The sequence below is a fragment of the Polyodon spathula genome, chromosome 42 (genome assembly GCF_017654505.1).
Source record: "Polyodon spathula isolate WHYD16114869_AA chromosome 42, ASM1765450v1, whole genome shotgun sequence".
In the NCBI taxonomy this organism is placed as follows: domain Eukaryota; kingdom Metazoa; phylum Chordata; class Actinopteri; order Acipenseriformes; family Polyodontidae; genus Polyodon; species Polyodon spathula.
Window position 1 is genome coordinate 1,407,895 of NC_054575.1, and position 14,753 is coordinate 1,422,647.

Consider the following 14,753-nt stretch of genomic DNA (forward strand, 5'->3'; position numbering starts at 1 on the left):
ACTGCAATTATTTTAATTTCACAGACTTCATTTACAAATGAGCCCCACCTACAATTTGCTCTTGCATATAATTAAGTCTTGACACGCCTTCAAATCCATGGCTAATGAGCGGCAGAGCGCATTTTGGCGGTGCTAACACGGCCATAACTTGCCAAAAGTGTCATGGTACATACGGTGCAATTTTAAGGCCGGCGTAAACTTAGTACGAGTTTGCATACATGACCCCCGAACAGCCATATGCAATTGTTAAAGTCATCAGTTAAATTCACTAATTTGTCTATTTTGACAGTTTCCCAGTTTTTTCAGTTCCAGTGGTTCGATTTCATTCGCACAACAAATCCAAACTACAGAAGCAATGGGGTGTTGTAACACATGTGCACACAGCTGGAGGCGTGTTGCAGTGTTTATTCCTTCATTGAGGGGAGGTGTCGAGACTATGCTGAATTTGGACGAGAGTCAACAAAATTCTTTCCTTTGCAGTCTGTTCAAAAGAGCCCTTTTATCAGACAGGAAATTCTGTCACTGGGCGTAGGGTGTTGGCAGGGGGTCAGCTGTGTGTTTACAGGTCTTTAAAATCCATTCTGCTTCTTGTTATTAAGGCTTTAAAACTAGTGTTAACCAAGTTACTGAGAATATAGGGTGACGGGGCTGTATAGAGATTCTATGTCTTTCCACCTTCTGTCTGTCACATTTACATACAGAAAGAAATGTTTTTAATGTCGACCCAAGGACCAGGGGTCACAAATGTTAGACAGAGGGGCATTCAGAACAGAAAATAGGAGGCACTTTTTTACATAGAGTATTGTGAGGGTCTGGAACCAACTCCCCGGTAATGTTGTTGAAGCTGACACCCTGGGATCCTTCAAGAAGCTGCTTGATGAGATTCTGGGATCAATAAGCTACTAACAACCAAACGAGCAAGATGGGCCGAATGGCCTCCTCTCGTTTGTAAACTTTCTTATGTTCTTATGACGGTACGAACATCAAACATGAATTGTGTTAGGTTTGTTACAAAAAATAGGGACACCTAAGTTTACATCACCCACCTTTTAAAGTACTAGGACATTGATGTATGCAAAGCTGAGGGAACACAAAGCCACTTTGTGGCTGGGAACTTGGTTTCAGGAGACTAGATTTCAGCACACCAGGGGAGACTTGGGGGTTTGATACAGCAAACCTCAAACTAGGTCTCCCGGTCTCCTGGAAGCAAGTTTCAAACCGTTATTCCTGAAAAAGTGGTGTTGGGTTCCCTCAGCTTTATGGCAAGTCCTCGTATCTGTCTGTCATACTCTACGCGGTGAACACGATGACCGCCTTGGTTTTGCGTCAGTCTTCATAATACTCTCTGTGCCTCCTCTGGGTGATTCTTCTCTCAACCGTTCAGGCAGTGTGCTATTATAACGCCGGTATGAGAACGCACGATGCAGTGTGTGGGTTGCACAAGTTTGTTTCTGTTTTCAATGATTTGCTCATGAAAAGTTAGAGATTATTTCATTGGCTTCAGCCAGGCATTCGACCCAGCTGGGAAATCTGAGATGTTCCGTTTAGAAGAAAGAAAGGGGGCAGTGTGAAACAAAAGCTGCTTTAAGTCCTTTGGAAAAAAAAAAAAAAAAAAAATAGAAAAGAAATACTCACATAATGGAAACGTTGGTAGAATTTTTTTTTAAAAAGTAACTGAAAGTAATCAGCACATCGTACAGTAATTTAAAATATAAACACCAGGCTTTAGCGTTATTATTTTTTACTAACTCGAATGAAAAGTAATTCTTAGTAAAATAAATAAATAAGACTTTTGCCTTTAGTTTTTTTAAAGGGTTCATCATTTGTTGTATTCTGATGCATTACAAACAGCAGTTAACTGAATACCAGAAATCATATAATCAGATGATTAGTGTGGCTCTCCAGGACCACGGTTGCCTACCGCTGATCTACAGTATGCAGTAAAAAAACATGCACATCGATGCACCAAGTACAATTTAAGATTGTATGATATAGTACAACGCAATGCATTGTATAGAGACAAGTTGCACAGGATTCTGGAGAATTCTGCAAGGACATTAGCTCGCTAGACCTCACTGTGCTGCTCCGTACAAAGCTGGCATTATGTTATCTCCACTCCCCACCCCCTTGAGTAAGCAAAAGCTTCCGTTTGTGAATAATCTGGCCATTTCCCTAGCTGTCGAGTCTCGCTCCTGACAGATCGCACAGAAATTAGTCTCTGTTGACAGGCCATTTAAACAATCATGTCACGCTCCAGTGAGCTGCAGTGCTGGTGGAGGAGAGGCAATTGGAAAACACAGACACAGAAACACACTCACACACACACAGACACAGAGACAAAAACACACAGAAACACAGACACAGAGACAGACAGACAGAGACACATAGAGACAGACACACAAACACAGACATAGACAGGCCTCCAGTCCTCTCTTTGTTTTGTATCCTGAAACAAACAAACAAAAAACGCTGTACTCTTATACTAAATATGATATACTATACCAGGATAGAAGTTCACCACATCCTGTGAAGAGCGTATTGTGCACCTTACACAGCGCCTCCTCTGGTCGGGAAGGAGATTTACAACTCCCCTTGCCACACCCCTTCACAGCTGTTTAAATGGTAAACCGACACTTTTAGTTTTTAATATCAGAATATTAAAGTGTTACACCCTGCAAACTTTGCAAGCCACGCGTTCCGTTACCGTGTTATATTTTTAAACATGTTATCGACTCTTTTGTGATTTTAATCACACCTCATGGGTCATTTCAAAACACTTACTCAGGAACATTTGCCAGGAGAAAAAAATAAATACAATCTTTCCCAAGGATGGCAGTGTGTCCAGATCACACTCCCTCCTGCAACCATGCTGTCTTTCTGTTCCCACAATAAACACGACACTCAGGAGGGAGCGTGAAGTGGATATATTGGGGTGTTTAGAAGAAAAATGCTGGCGAGTATTTCCGAGTGATGTGTGATTTAAAAAGAAAATCTAAATATTCAGGTATAAGTTGAAAAATACACTGCTGTCCTACAGACAGCGCTTATGGCAGAACACTTCCACATTGCAGTCTTGTGGGGTTTAAAGGGTTAAGTCTACATGGTTGAGGCTGCCTGGAGCAGCGCTGATAACAATACGAATCAGCGCTTGCCAACAACTGCAGTGAGACCTGAGCTGAATAACTAATACTGACCTTCAAACGGTCTCTCTCTCTCTCTCGCTCTCTCGCGCTCTCTCTCTCGCTCTCTCTGTTTTTTTCTCCCCCCTCCATGCCTTTCACTCATTTCCTTACGTTCAAAAAGTATTGGGAACTGAATCAGATACAAGGACTTCTATCGCGAGCAAGTGTGGAAGAGACCACAGGGTAAATCTCCCCAAGCCTTTAAAAATCCATGTTCTTTCCTCTTATTATCCCTCACTGAGGGTGTGCATATAAAGGAGGGGAACTTGCTTGGTATTTGCAGCTGTGGTTGGGGTATATAGGGTGAACTCAGACCTGCTAACTGTACTGCACTGTAGCTAACATGAAGAGCGATGTTACTACCAGTAGGACTTTTACTGGCACAGAAACATCTTATTCGGTTGCTCCCAGTAGCTGCACTTGTAAAGGAAAATCTGTACTGCTGGCACTGAGGTAGATGACTTGTGTCGCTGTACTGTTGTTATTGAGGTTTCATACTGTGAAATATACCGTCAGCACCTGTCTTGCTCTTCCAACAACTACTCAGATCTCAAAAATTCAGTTTGGAAAGAAACACACGTTTTAGCAGACATCTGGCACTAGGTTAAAGAAAGTTCTCAGTGTGCTTGCCTTGGCTTCCAGGAAGTGTGTCACTACTTCCTTGGTACCCCAAGCCTGTTAGTCAGTAGGGGGAAAATCTGGTTGATTATTGACAGTAAAGAGGCCAGTGCTGGGGACAGGTTCACCCTCCAGGTAAAAGCATTCTGTGTTCATTATCTCTGCCCCCAAACACACAACCTTTTAAAGTTACGATTCTTAGCAGAGATTAACAGTCCCGGGTCGCGAGAGATGATATTGCTGGCGCTGGCAAGTGTGTTAGTGAGATGAAATAAATACATTTGTCTATAAATAAATAAATGCAGGCTTTAGAAGTGCTTGCTGTCTGAGAAGTTCTACTATATTGGCTCCCATTTGCTTCTATTATGTGTTATATATTTCATCCAACAAAGATCATGTTTATCTTAACTGTAACTACCCTTTGTAAATCAAGCCCTATCCATCGTTCTCTCCCACTACAAACCATTACAAACTCAACAATCCCTTCTACTCAACCTTCCATTCTACTCAACCAGGCATCCCCACTGCTCTCAGTATTAGACCAAAATACTTCAGAAACTATTAGGATTTTTAAAATAAACGTTGTGTATTGGAAAAGTACTGAATAAAGGAAAGACCCAACTGTATGCAGCTCAAAAGGGAAAAAAAAACTTAAGCCACGCCCGCTGCTATTTTTGTAGATTGTGTCGCCAAAGTACAGCTCTTATTTCAGAGAATATTACCGTTTTGTGTACACTTACTCCCAAGCTCTCTGAACACTCATGTAAAGCTGCTATTCTGTACACACTGCCCTACCTTCACGTTTCAGAGCGTCACACCACAGCTATTTACACTGTGCATACATTGGTCGATGGCAAGTCGGACTGGGAAGGGTTCACGGATCCAAGAGATTCAGCCTCAGCAACATGGCTGGGTAACTCGTTCCATATCCTCGCCACTCTGGGTGACGAGGTGTCTCCTTCCCTCTTAAGCCTCCTAAATCTCCACTTCATTCCCAGCTATGGTCCTTTGGTTCTGGTTTCTGTCCTGCGCTTAAAGTATTGGTCAGGATTAATGTCGTCAAGTCCTTTAGGAACCTAACATCTGCGAAAGAGGGAAGGCTGTTCACCTTGTCTGTGCTTGTCCGGTTCCTAGCAGCTGATTGATTGGTTGCCTTAGTGAAGTCTCTTTGTAAAACACCAATCCCAGCGTTTTTTTTTTATAATGTATTCTTAGTCAATTAGAGACAGTTGTTGGAGAAGAGGCCTCACTTGCTGGTCAAGTGTTTTGTCATTAAGTTTCGGTTCTATTTGACCCGACTGTTTAGTTTCCAATCAGCTTAAATGCTATTTTTCTTTTCATTTTCTGTATAATATTTTATGACTTTTCCTAAGTTGGGGTCATGAACTTAGACACAGAAAACAGAACCTTTGAGTTGTTTATTTTTTTTAGAACAGGTCATGTATACAAATAAGATGTTTCGGTTGGCGTTTATCTATGTAGATTTGTGTGCAGGAATGAAACAAACTTCTTCAATTTGTTATTTTATTATTATTATTATATTTGTATTATTATCTCTGGAAATGGATGCACCTGTCTGGAGATATTTATAAACAAACAAAAAAAAACAAACAAACAATATATATCTTCAAGGCAGAGCCTCATTTTCTCTGTCAGTATTGCAACAGCATCTCACTGGTAAAGACACTCCAAAATGAGGAGCTCCCAGGCTGGCAGTCAAAGAAGTTTTATCACAGCTCCTGGACTAAAAGAGCAGAAAAGAGTAAAACCTTTACAAATAAAAACATTTAATCAATTTAAGGCTGTTTAAATTAGTTTGAAATTGCAACGGGTCAATGTGACCCAAAACATAACAGATGTACCTAACTTCTGAACATAAGATGGGGGTTAAAACTGTATCCATACCGATACACACTTTTGAGTACATTTTTCAATTGGATTGTTGCATTTCTAAAACGCCTGCTCTGCTGATCTTTTGTAAGGAGGGGGTAGTGGCCTTCTGTGGATCAACAGAAACATAATAACAATCTTTATTTTTATATAGCGCCTTTCATAGCGGACCACCACCTCAAAGCACTTCACAAGATACGAGACTAGGGTGTGTGAGCTATGCATCAGCTGCAGAGTCACTTACAACAACGTCTCACCCCAAAGACGCAGCACAAGGAGGTTCAGTGACTTGCTGAGGGTCTCACACAGCGAGTCAGTGGCTGAGCTGGGATTTGAACCCGGGTCCTGCTGGTTACAAGACTGTTTTTTTCAACCTCTGGACCACACAGCCTCCTAACAATATATACATTTAATGTCAGACCACTAAGAAACCTCACAGTCGCGCCTGTTCTGTTTCCACAGAAACCGGCAGTGATCGAGTCACCATGACGACAGAACTGCAGGAAATTGCCATCATGGAGGAGAAGCCTTTACTTCCTGGCCAGCTCGATCCGACAAAGGTGAGAAATACCTGGCTGAACAGGTCAGGGAATTGCTTGCATTGGATTAGACAGTACATTAATGAAGAGCTTCGAGAAATAAGTGTTTTTATTGTCTACCTAGCTACAATCCTGCTTCTGTCTTACTAGAAATGCATTACAATGCTTTAAACATACTGTCGGCTCTCTTGAAGTTATTACCCACACATCGGGGAACCAACTTGACAGTACGTTTCTCAAACACTCCGCGTTCAACAGGGGATCGAGAGAAAGTACGCTTTTAACATCATCAGATGTAGCCACATATTGTACATCATTAACTAAAAAATAATACCATGAAAAGCTGAGATTTAAAATATATAACCTGTTTATATTGAACCAGTTGTAGTTTAAATGCTTTGAACATTTATTTGAGATTCTGAATGTGAGAGCTACTCTCTCAGTGATGGATAAGGGGATCTGCTAAGAAGCAATATTATAATAATACTTTAATAATAATGGTTGGTGCTAATGGATTCCATGAAAACTCCCTTAGTCAGTAATGCCCAGTTTAAATATCTTGCATATAAATTTTGCAGGCGAACTTTGTGGATGTCTTTGGCTTGGCTGACCCCTAGTGGTATAGATTGGTATTTAAAGAGATTCCCCTTATCACACATCCTTTCTGCTAAGTTGGGCTGTATTTTATTCCCTATAAAAAAAGGCCTATTTCACTGTCTAAAATAGGCACTTTGAGATATTTAAACGTAATATTTATTAAAGCAGAAAACCACAGGTTCGTCACATTCAAAATTTTATCATTTTCTGAAGGTTATTAATACAACAAAGGGTCCTAAATATTGAAGTGCTTACCTGAAAAACAGTTTGTGCTAAACTGTAGAGTATTTGCATCTTATGTCCTCCTTTTAAAAACATTCTACAGTGAACGATCAAACAAAATAAAAAAATAAAATTAAAAAAAACAACGTTAATAATTACAAACCCTGTGGCTCTTTTTAAAATCTCTTTCTTTCTGCAGGAAGCTGAAATCGCTGCTCGGATCTTGCTGGATCACGGGCAGGTGGGTGTTGCTTCCTCGCTGTTCTCTGCTGCATTATAGTTTGCACCAGTTCTGCCTCTCTGTTTGGTGCACCTCATCGCAAAATTTTTTAAAAAGTCAGCGTCCTTTTATGTCCTTTGTACCTTAAAAGATTCATCCTCACCTTCTCATCCACTCTGTAGAGCCCTTGCTTCCTCAAGTCCCCTCTTCCCTTTACAGTGCCACCCGCAGCCTGCAATAGCTTTGAAGTGCAGTCATCTTAATGAACTGGGGTCTTCTTTTCCCTGCAGGAACACAGCATTGAGACTCCCTATGGCCTGGTCCATGTGACCATCCACGGCTCTCCGAAAACCCGTCGCCCAGCCATTGTCACCTACCACGACGTGGGACTGAACCGTGAGTAAACAACACCCTTCACAGTGTCCCAAAAACCGCAATTTAAAAAAGGAATTGGAATTAGAATTGGAATTGAAGTACAGGAATTCACCCCAACCCTGCTCACTGGTGCCTGCCATTCCCTTCCTAGATAAGAGCTGCTTCGGCCCGCTCTTCAGATTCGAGGACATGCAGGAGATCACCAAGAACTTCGTGGTGTGCCACATCGACGCCCCGGGACAGGAGGAGGGGGCGGCAGCCTTCCCATTCGGGTGAGTTTCTGAAGAGCAGACAGTCAGGGGAGCGCAGGGGTCCCCTGGGGTTCTCCCCTGGTAAAGGCACAGTAGTGTGCAGGGTGAGTCGTGTAAGGCAGGGGAGCGCAGGTTTGCAGCCTGGCTGTGCGAAGTTGACAGCCTGGCTGTGGTTTCTTCTCATCAGGTTACAGCGCACCCTACTGGCCAGGCGCCCAGTGAGTTCTGTCTGACACCTGCAGGGCTGGCCTTTGTCCTCTTGCCCTAGAGCTCCTGTTTGAAATGTGTCTCTGAATCTTATGTGTAACCCTCTAATTTCTTGACAGCTATCAGTACCCATCCATGGATCAACTGGCTGAGATGGTCCCTTGCATTCTGCAGTACTTCAAGTAAGTTGTGTCTACCATCCCCTCACCACTCTGTGCGAAGAAGTGTCTCCTGCCCTGTGTCCTCAGCTGATCTCCACTTTAATTGCAGCTGTGTCCTCTGGTCCTGGTTTCTCAGCTGTGCTTAAAATACTGGCTAGGTTTAACTTTGTCATCTCCTTCACTCAATACCATCTCTAATCCTTGGCCAAACAGTCAATCTTCAAATCTCTGGAATCTCCTTTATTTTGTGTTGCGGAATCAGAATGTGCACATGTATTAGAGCACCCCATGTTCTGTATTCAGCAGTGTGCACATGTATTAGAGCACCATTGCTTCTGTAGTTCAGCAGTGTGCACATGTATTAGAGCACCCCATTGCTTCTGTAGTTCAGCAGTGTGCACATGTATTAGAGCACCCCATTGCTTCTGTAGTTCAGCAGTGTGCACATGTATTAGAGCACCCCATTGCTTCTGTAGTTCAGCAGTGTGCACATGTATTAGAGCACCCCATTGTTCTGTAGTTCAGCAGTGTGCACATGTATTAGAGCACCCCATTGCTTCTGTAGTTCAGCAGTGTGCACATGTATTAGAGCACCCCATTGCTTCTGTAGTTCAGCAGTGTGCACATGTATTAGAGCACCCCATTGCTTCTGTAGTTCAGCAGTGTGCACATGTATTAGAGCACCCCATTGCTTCTGTAGTTCAGCAGTGTGCACATGTATTAGAGCACCCCATTGCTTCTGTAGTTCAGCAGTGTGCACATGTATTAGAGCACCCCATTGCTTCTGTAGTTCAGCAGTGTGCACATGTATTAGAGCACCCCATTGCTTCTGTAGTTCAGCAGTGTGCACATGTATTAGAGCACCCCATTGCTTCTGTAGTTCAGCAGTGTGCACATGTATTAGAGCACCCCATTGCTTCTGTAGTTCAGCAGTGTGCATGTATTAGAGCACCCCATTGTTCTGTATTCAGCAGTGTGCACATGTATTAGAGCACCCCATTGCTTCTGTAGTTCAGCAGTGTGCACATGTATTAGAGCACCCCATTGCTTCTGTAGTTCAGCAGTGTGCACATGTATTAGAGCACCCCATTGCTTCTGTAGTTCAGCAGTGTGCACATGTATTAGAGCACCCCATTGCTTCTGTAGTTCAGCAGTGTGCACATGTATTAGAGCACCCCATTGCTTCTGTAGTTCAGCAGTGTGCACATGTATTAGAGCACCCCATTGCTTCTGTAGTTCAGCAGTGTGCACATGTATTAGAGCACCCCATTGCTTCTGTAGTTCAGCAGTGTGCACATGTATTAGAGCACCCCATTGCTTCTGTAGTTCAGCAGTGTGCACATGTATTAGAGCACCCCATTGCTTCTGTAGCACCCCATTGCTTCTGTAGTTCAGCAGTGTGCACATGTATTAGAGCACCCCATTGCTTCTGTAGTTCAGCAGTGTGCACATGTATTAGAGCACCCCATTGCTTCTGTAGTTCAGCAGTGTGCACATGTATTAGAACACCCCATTGCTAGTTCAGCAGTGTGCACATGTATTAGAACACCCCATTGCCTAGTTAAAGCACAAAGCGGTCTAACATTTTCACACACGAGTGCCTGTTGTTTCTATACCACTGATTACTGAGCGGAAATTGAAATTCTCACACCCTGTGGTGTTCATGCAGATAGGTATATAAAAGATATAAATGACAGATCTGGAGGTGCTCTGTTACACGTGCCCACTGCTGTACAACCTTATCAGAGCGTCCTTTGAATGCCTTGACATTGTAAAGCAGGAGAGACAGTGCTAGCTCATCCACCAGGACCCTGAGACAGGAATTATCTCGCAATTCCACAGCTAATAGAAGGGGAAGTTAAAGAAACATGTGACGAATCTTGAAAAAGTTCATTGTGACGAGCGGATTGCAGCAGCTCTGCTCTGATTGGTCGCTGTGACTCTTTAGTGATGAGTGGATTGCAGCAGCTCTGCTCTGATTGGTTGCTGTGACTCTAGTGACGAGTGGATTGCAGCAGCTCTGCTCTGATTGGTCGCTGTGACTCTTTAGTGACGAGCGGATTGCAGCAGCTCTGCTCTGATTGGTCGCTGTGACTCTAGTGACGAGTGGATTGCAGCAGCTCTGCTCTGATTGGTCGCTGTGACTCTTTAGTGATGAGTGGATTGCAGCAGCTCTGCTCTGATTGGTCGCTGTGACTCTTTAGTGACGAGTGGATTGCAGCAGCTCTGCTCTGATTGGTCACTGGTCTCTTTTCTTGCAGTTTCCGCAGTATAATTGGAGTGGGCGTGGGAGCAGGAGCCTACATCCTGTCCAGATACACAGTAAGTTCAATGAAGGGTCCTGTATGTATACACACAGCACGAGCTGTCATATCAGATCCTGTCAGACACACTCCCCTCTGTTAACCCATGACCCTCTGGCGTGGGTCATTCACGCACGCCGCTAGCTGTACAGCGCTGATGTACACTGATCTTTACGGATCTAAAACACTAAATTGAGCAGAGTAAAAAAAAGAAACAAACTGCCCATCTCAACCACGTTCAATAAAAAAAAAAGAATCGTCGGATTGATAGAGTCACTGCACCATTAAAAGCTGAAAGAAAACCCACAATTCGGCATGGAAACGAGTGATTTTTGGGGTGCTGTTTTTTAAATTGCCGGTTACAGTGTTACAGTGCTTAGTTTTACAGTCATTTTGACAGATTTTCTTTGTCTAGTGTATTTGTACTTGGGTGTTTTAGAGCCACTGATGTACCCGGCAGTGTTAATTTTCAATGCCTCGACGTTAATAAAGCAATGTGGTTCCAGGACTCCCTCTGAGATACTTCTGCATATCCGATGGACCCCAGGAACCAAAAGCAATATTTTGTATTTAAAGGCTTTTGAGAAAAATAAAACAGTCTGCTCTTTTTTATTTTTGCTCCTTGTGTTTGAATAAGAAAAGGTTTTTCAATAAGGGTTGTGTGTGAGAGAAACAAATAGCACAGTAACTCAGGTTATTGTTGGGGTTATCGGGAGCTAAAACATGATATAAAATCATTGCTGGGATTATTGCTTGTCAATAACTGCCAACCTAGAATTTCAGAGTGAACATTGGCGGAGCTGACCTGTGTGTGTGTCTCTCTCTCTCTCTCTCTCGCTGTCCCTCTCTCTCGCTCTTGCTCTCTCTCTCTCTCTCTCTCTCTCTCTCTCTCTCTCTCTCTCTCTCTCTCTCTCTCTCTCTCTCTCTCTCGCTCTCTCTCTCTCGGTCGCACTTGCTCTCTCTCTCAGCTCACCTTCCCTGACTCTGTGGAGGGTTTGGTTCTCATCAATGTAGATGTCAGTGCCAAGGGCTGGATGGACTGGGCAGCTGAGAAGGTGAGAAGCAGGGCATTGCCCTACCTCCCAGTGGTTTGGGGGTTTGGAGCCAGTGCTAATTTTTTTATATACCAGTTGCTAGTAAACACTGGACAAGAGTCGAAATTCAAATTGATTCCAGCCACAAAATCTATAGCTGTGGCCAAAAGTTTCGCATCACCTAGAATGTAAGGGTTGAGACGTCAAGCACAGGTCTCTAGTTGTTTTTTCTATGGAAAAAGCAGAGAAAACCTTTCAATGGTCGAGTGAGACCGATAGGAGCCGAGTGAAGCTGAAAAAAAAGGGGCAGCTGAGAGGTCCTGCACCACAGACCTAACACGGACACTCAAAAAACTTTTTGAGATGTTATAGTAGTAAAATAATTACTTGGATCGCATTATTGAGGAGTTTGGTGATAAAACGAGTGATCAGGAGAGGATTTAACATCATGTGATCAAATAAACTACACAATGATATCGCAAAAAAAAAGTCTACTGGAAGCCATAATAGTAGGACAGCAGTATTTCATATTAGATTTCGAAATGCCGCATGTTTTCAATTTGTATCAGTTTTTCACGATGTGGAGAACTACAAGTGGTGTGTGAGTCAATATGTTAATGTTACATTATTCAGCAGGTCGACTTTATGAAGCTAAATTAAGTCATTCTGTAGGGTGATGCAAAACATGTGGCCATAGCTGTAGATCCATCAAATAAAGCTTATTGTGAAGAAATGCACACTGTTTTTTTTTTATTAAAATCTCTTGCTGTGACGATGTACAGACGGTGTTCAATGTTGAGTTGTCTTGCAGTTGACCACCTTAACCTCCTCGCTGACCGAGAAGATCCTTGGCCATCTTTTCAGCCAGGTGAGAACGTGCAGTTTGAGTCTGTTTTAAATAAAATGATGGCAGTGTTTCAGTAGGAGTGTAACAATACATTCTTTAGTGTTGAATTGTGATGCTTCTTCACCTGGTGTACCAGACAGGTAGCTAGCGTTTGCACAGAGCTCAGTGTCACAGAGTGGGGTTCATGAATGAAGATCGGGACCTGCATTTCATATTTGTGAATCGTTGGAAACTATAGGAGGCTGTGTGGTCCAGTGGTTACAAAAACAGACTTGTAACCAGCAGGTCCCCAGTTCAAATCCCAGCTCAGCCACTGACTCACTGTGTGACCCTGAGCGAGTCACTGAACCTCCTTGTGCTGCGTCTTTGGGGTGAGACGTTGTTGTAAGTGACTCTGCAGCTGATGCATAGTTCACACACCCTAGTCTCGTATCTTGTAAAGCGCTTTGTGATGGTGGTCCGCTATGAAAGGCGCTATATAAAAATAAAGATTATTATTATATATGTCCCACAAAGTAGGCTAGTGGGTGTCTGGCGGATTTGACCAGATAAAGTTAAACCAGATTTAAGTGCAGTTATTAACCAGACAGTTCAAGAACATTGTTGTAGCCGATCTGCAGGGTCTGTGTATGACCTGTAGCAAATTGATGCGTATTACATGAATAAGCGTTGTGCATATTTCAGAGGAGTGCTACAGGCTAGAACCCAGTAATCTCTGGTTCTGTTTGTATTATGTGAGGCCACATACATACTAGGAAATGTTTGGGAAGTATTGAGATTTCAGTACTGTGAACGTCCATGACCAGGGGTTCGCTGGCAATTTCAAATGAAAAATGTGGGGTGTAATGCATGCCTCCAGTATCTCACTGCATTGTGTGCCTCTGTGTTTCTTACTGTGCAGGATGAGCTGTACGCTGGCACTGAGCTGGTACAGACATACAAGGAGAACATCTCCCAGGCTCCGAACCTCTACAATATCGAGCTGTTCTGGAAGAGCTACAACAGGTAACCTGCAAGCAGAGAGACAGTCGCTCACACACACATACACACCTGTATTTACAGCTCACTGGCACGAGGGAGAAAGAGACAGTCACACACTGAAAACTACAGGGATGTAATTACAGCATACAGCCACAAGAGGGAGACATAGACCAAGAGAAAGCAAGAGCAAGACAGTCTCACATTCACACAGTTAAAACTGCAGGGATAGAACTGTATTTACAGCAAACAACCATAAGAGGGAGACAGAATCAGACATAGTTCACACAAACACTTAATCATCTTCTGTTTCAATCTTCTGTTTTTTCTGTTGAAATCAATTGAATTGATCATATTCGCTATTCAGATTCGATGCGAATAATATCAAAGTTTTATATCGATTACGACAGTGGAAGAAAAGCAGAAGGAGCCAGTGTGTAAAATGAACGGACACTTTTATACACAATCCCCACAGGCCAGGAACATACGACGCGCCAAGCGCCCTCACTCGCCTATATACAGCTCAGGAGGACCCAGGTGAGGACAGTCAGACTCCGAAATTCATGCGTACAAGTTAAGCACAGAAACACACGAATACAGATACAGGAACAACACCACCAATGAGAACGAACTTACACTCAGTCTCGGGCCCACGCCCCCAATGAGATCGGACACACACTCCGTAGACAGTCCCAGGGCCACACCCCCCCTGATGACACAACCAATAAGAACGGACATACACTCTGCAGACAGTCCCGGGGCCACGCCCCCCTGGTCTTGCTACAACTGCTGTCTCTGCAGTACATTGTGTTGCAATCCCAGCATTTAACTCTCCTTTCCAATGTGCTTTGCATACACAGCCGCAGGGATCTGAACATCGACCGAGGAAGCACTCTGAAGTAAGTATTTGACAGGCTGAAAGTTTGCAATTATTTGTTGCTGTGTAACACTAGGAGCTTTGCAGTTAAATCCCAGGCTCAGCCACTGAGTCACTTCACCTGCTCCGTCCTTCGGGTGAGACGTACAACAAGCGAGGTCCTATTGGAAGTGACTCTGCAGCAGCAGCAGCAGGTGTTGATGATGCAGAGTTCACCCCCCCCCAGTCTCTGAAGTCACTTGGGATAAACGCGCCTGCTAAAGGACTAATTGACATGTTCATATATGTTTTTGTTTGTGATCTCAGCACTTTATTATGTGTAGTTCATTCATAACTAGAAAACAAGCAGTGGTCATGAATGTTATAATACTTTTTGAAACTGCAGAAAGGTGATCCTAGATAACCAATCAAATAATTTGAAAAAAAAAAAACACAAATATATTGCTATACAG

At 43.2% G+C, this 14,753-nt stretch overlaps 1 protein-coding gene across 1 annotated transcript in view; it reads left to right on the forward strand.

The window, feature by feature from the left end:
* LOC121305294 (protein NDRG2-like) overlaps positions 1-14,753 on the forward strand; it is a 36,058-nt gene that overhangs the window by 12,548 nt on the left and 8,757 nt on the right. Inside the window, exons 2-11 of the mRNA XM_041236880.1 lie at positions 6,153-6,250; positions 7,248-7,289; positions 7,559-7,664; positions 7,795-7,915; positions 8,221-8,283; positions 10,524-10,584; positions 11,534-11,620; positions 12,411-12,467; positions 13,348-13,451; positions 14,285-14,323. Of these exons, the coding sequence (XP_041092814.1) occupies positions 6,176-6,250; positions 7,248-7,289; positions 7,559-7,664; positions 7,795-7,915; positions 8,221-8,283; positions 10,524-10,584; positions 11,534-11,620; positions 12,411-12,467; positions 13,348-13,451; positions 14,285-14,323 (755 nt within the window). The 5' untranslated portion in view covers positions 6,153-6,175. The remainder of the gene's footprint in view (positions 1-6,152; positions 6,251-7,247; positions 7,290-7,558; positions 7,665-7,794; positions 7,916-8,220; positions 8,284-10,523; positions 10,585-11,533; positions 11,621-12,410; positions 12,468-13,347; positions 13,452-14,284; positions 14,324-14,753) is intronic.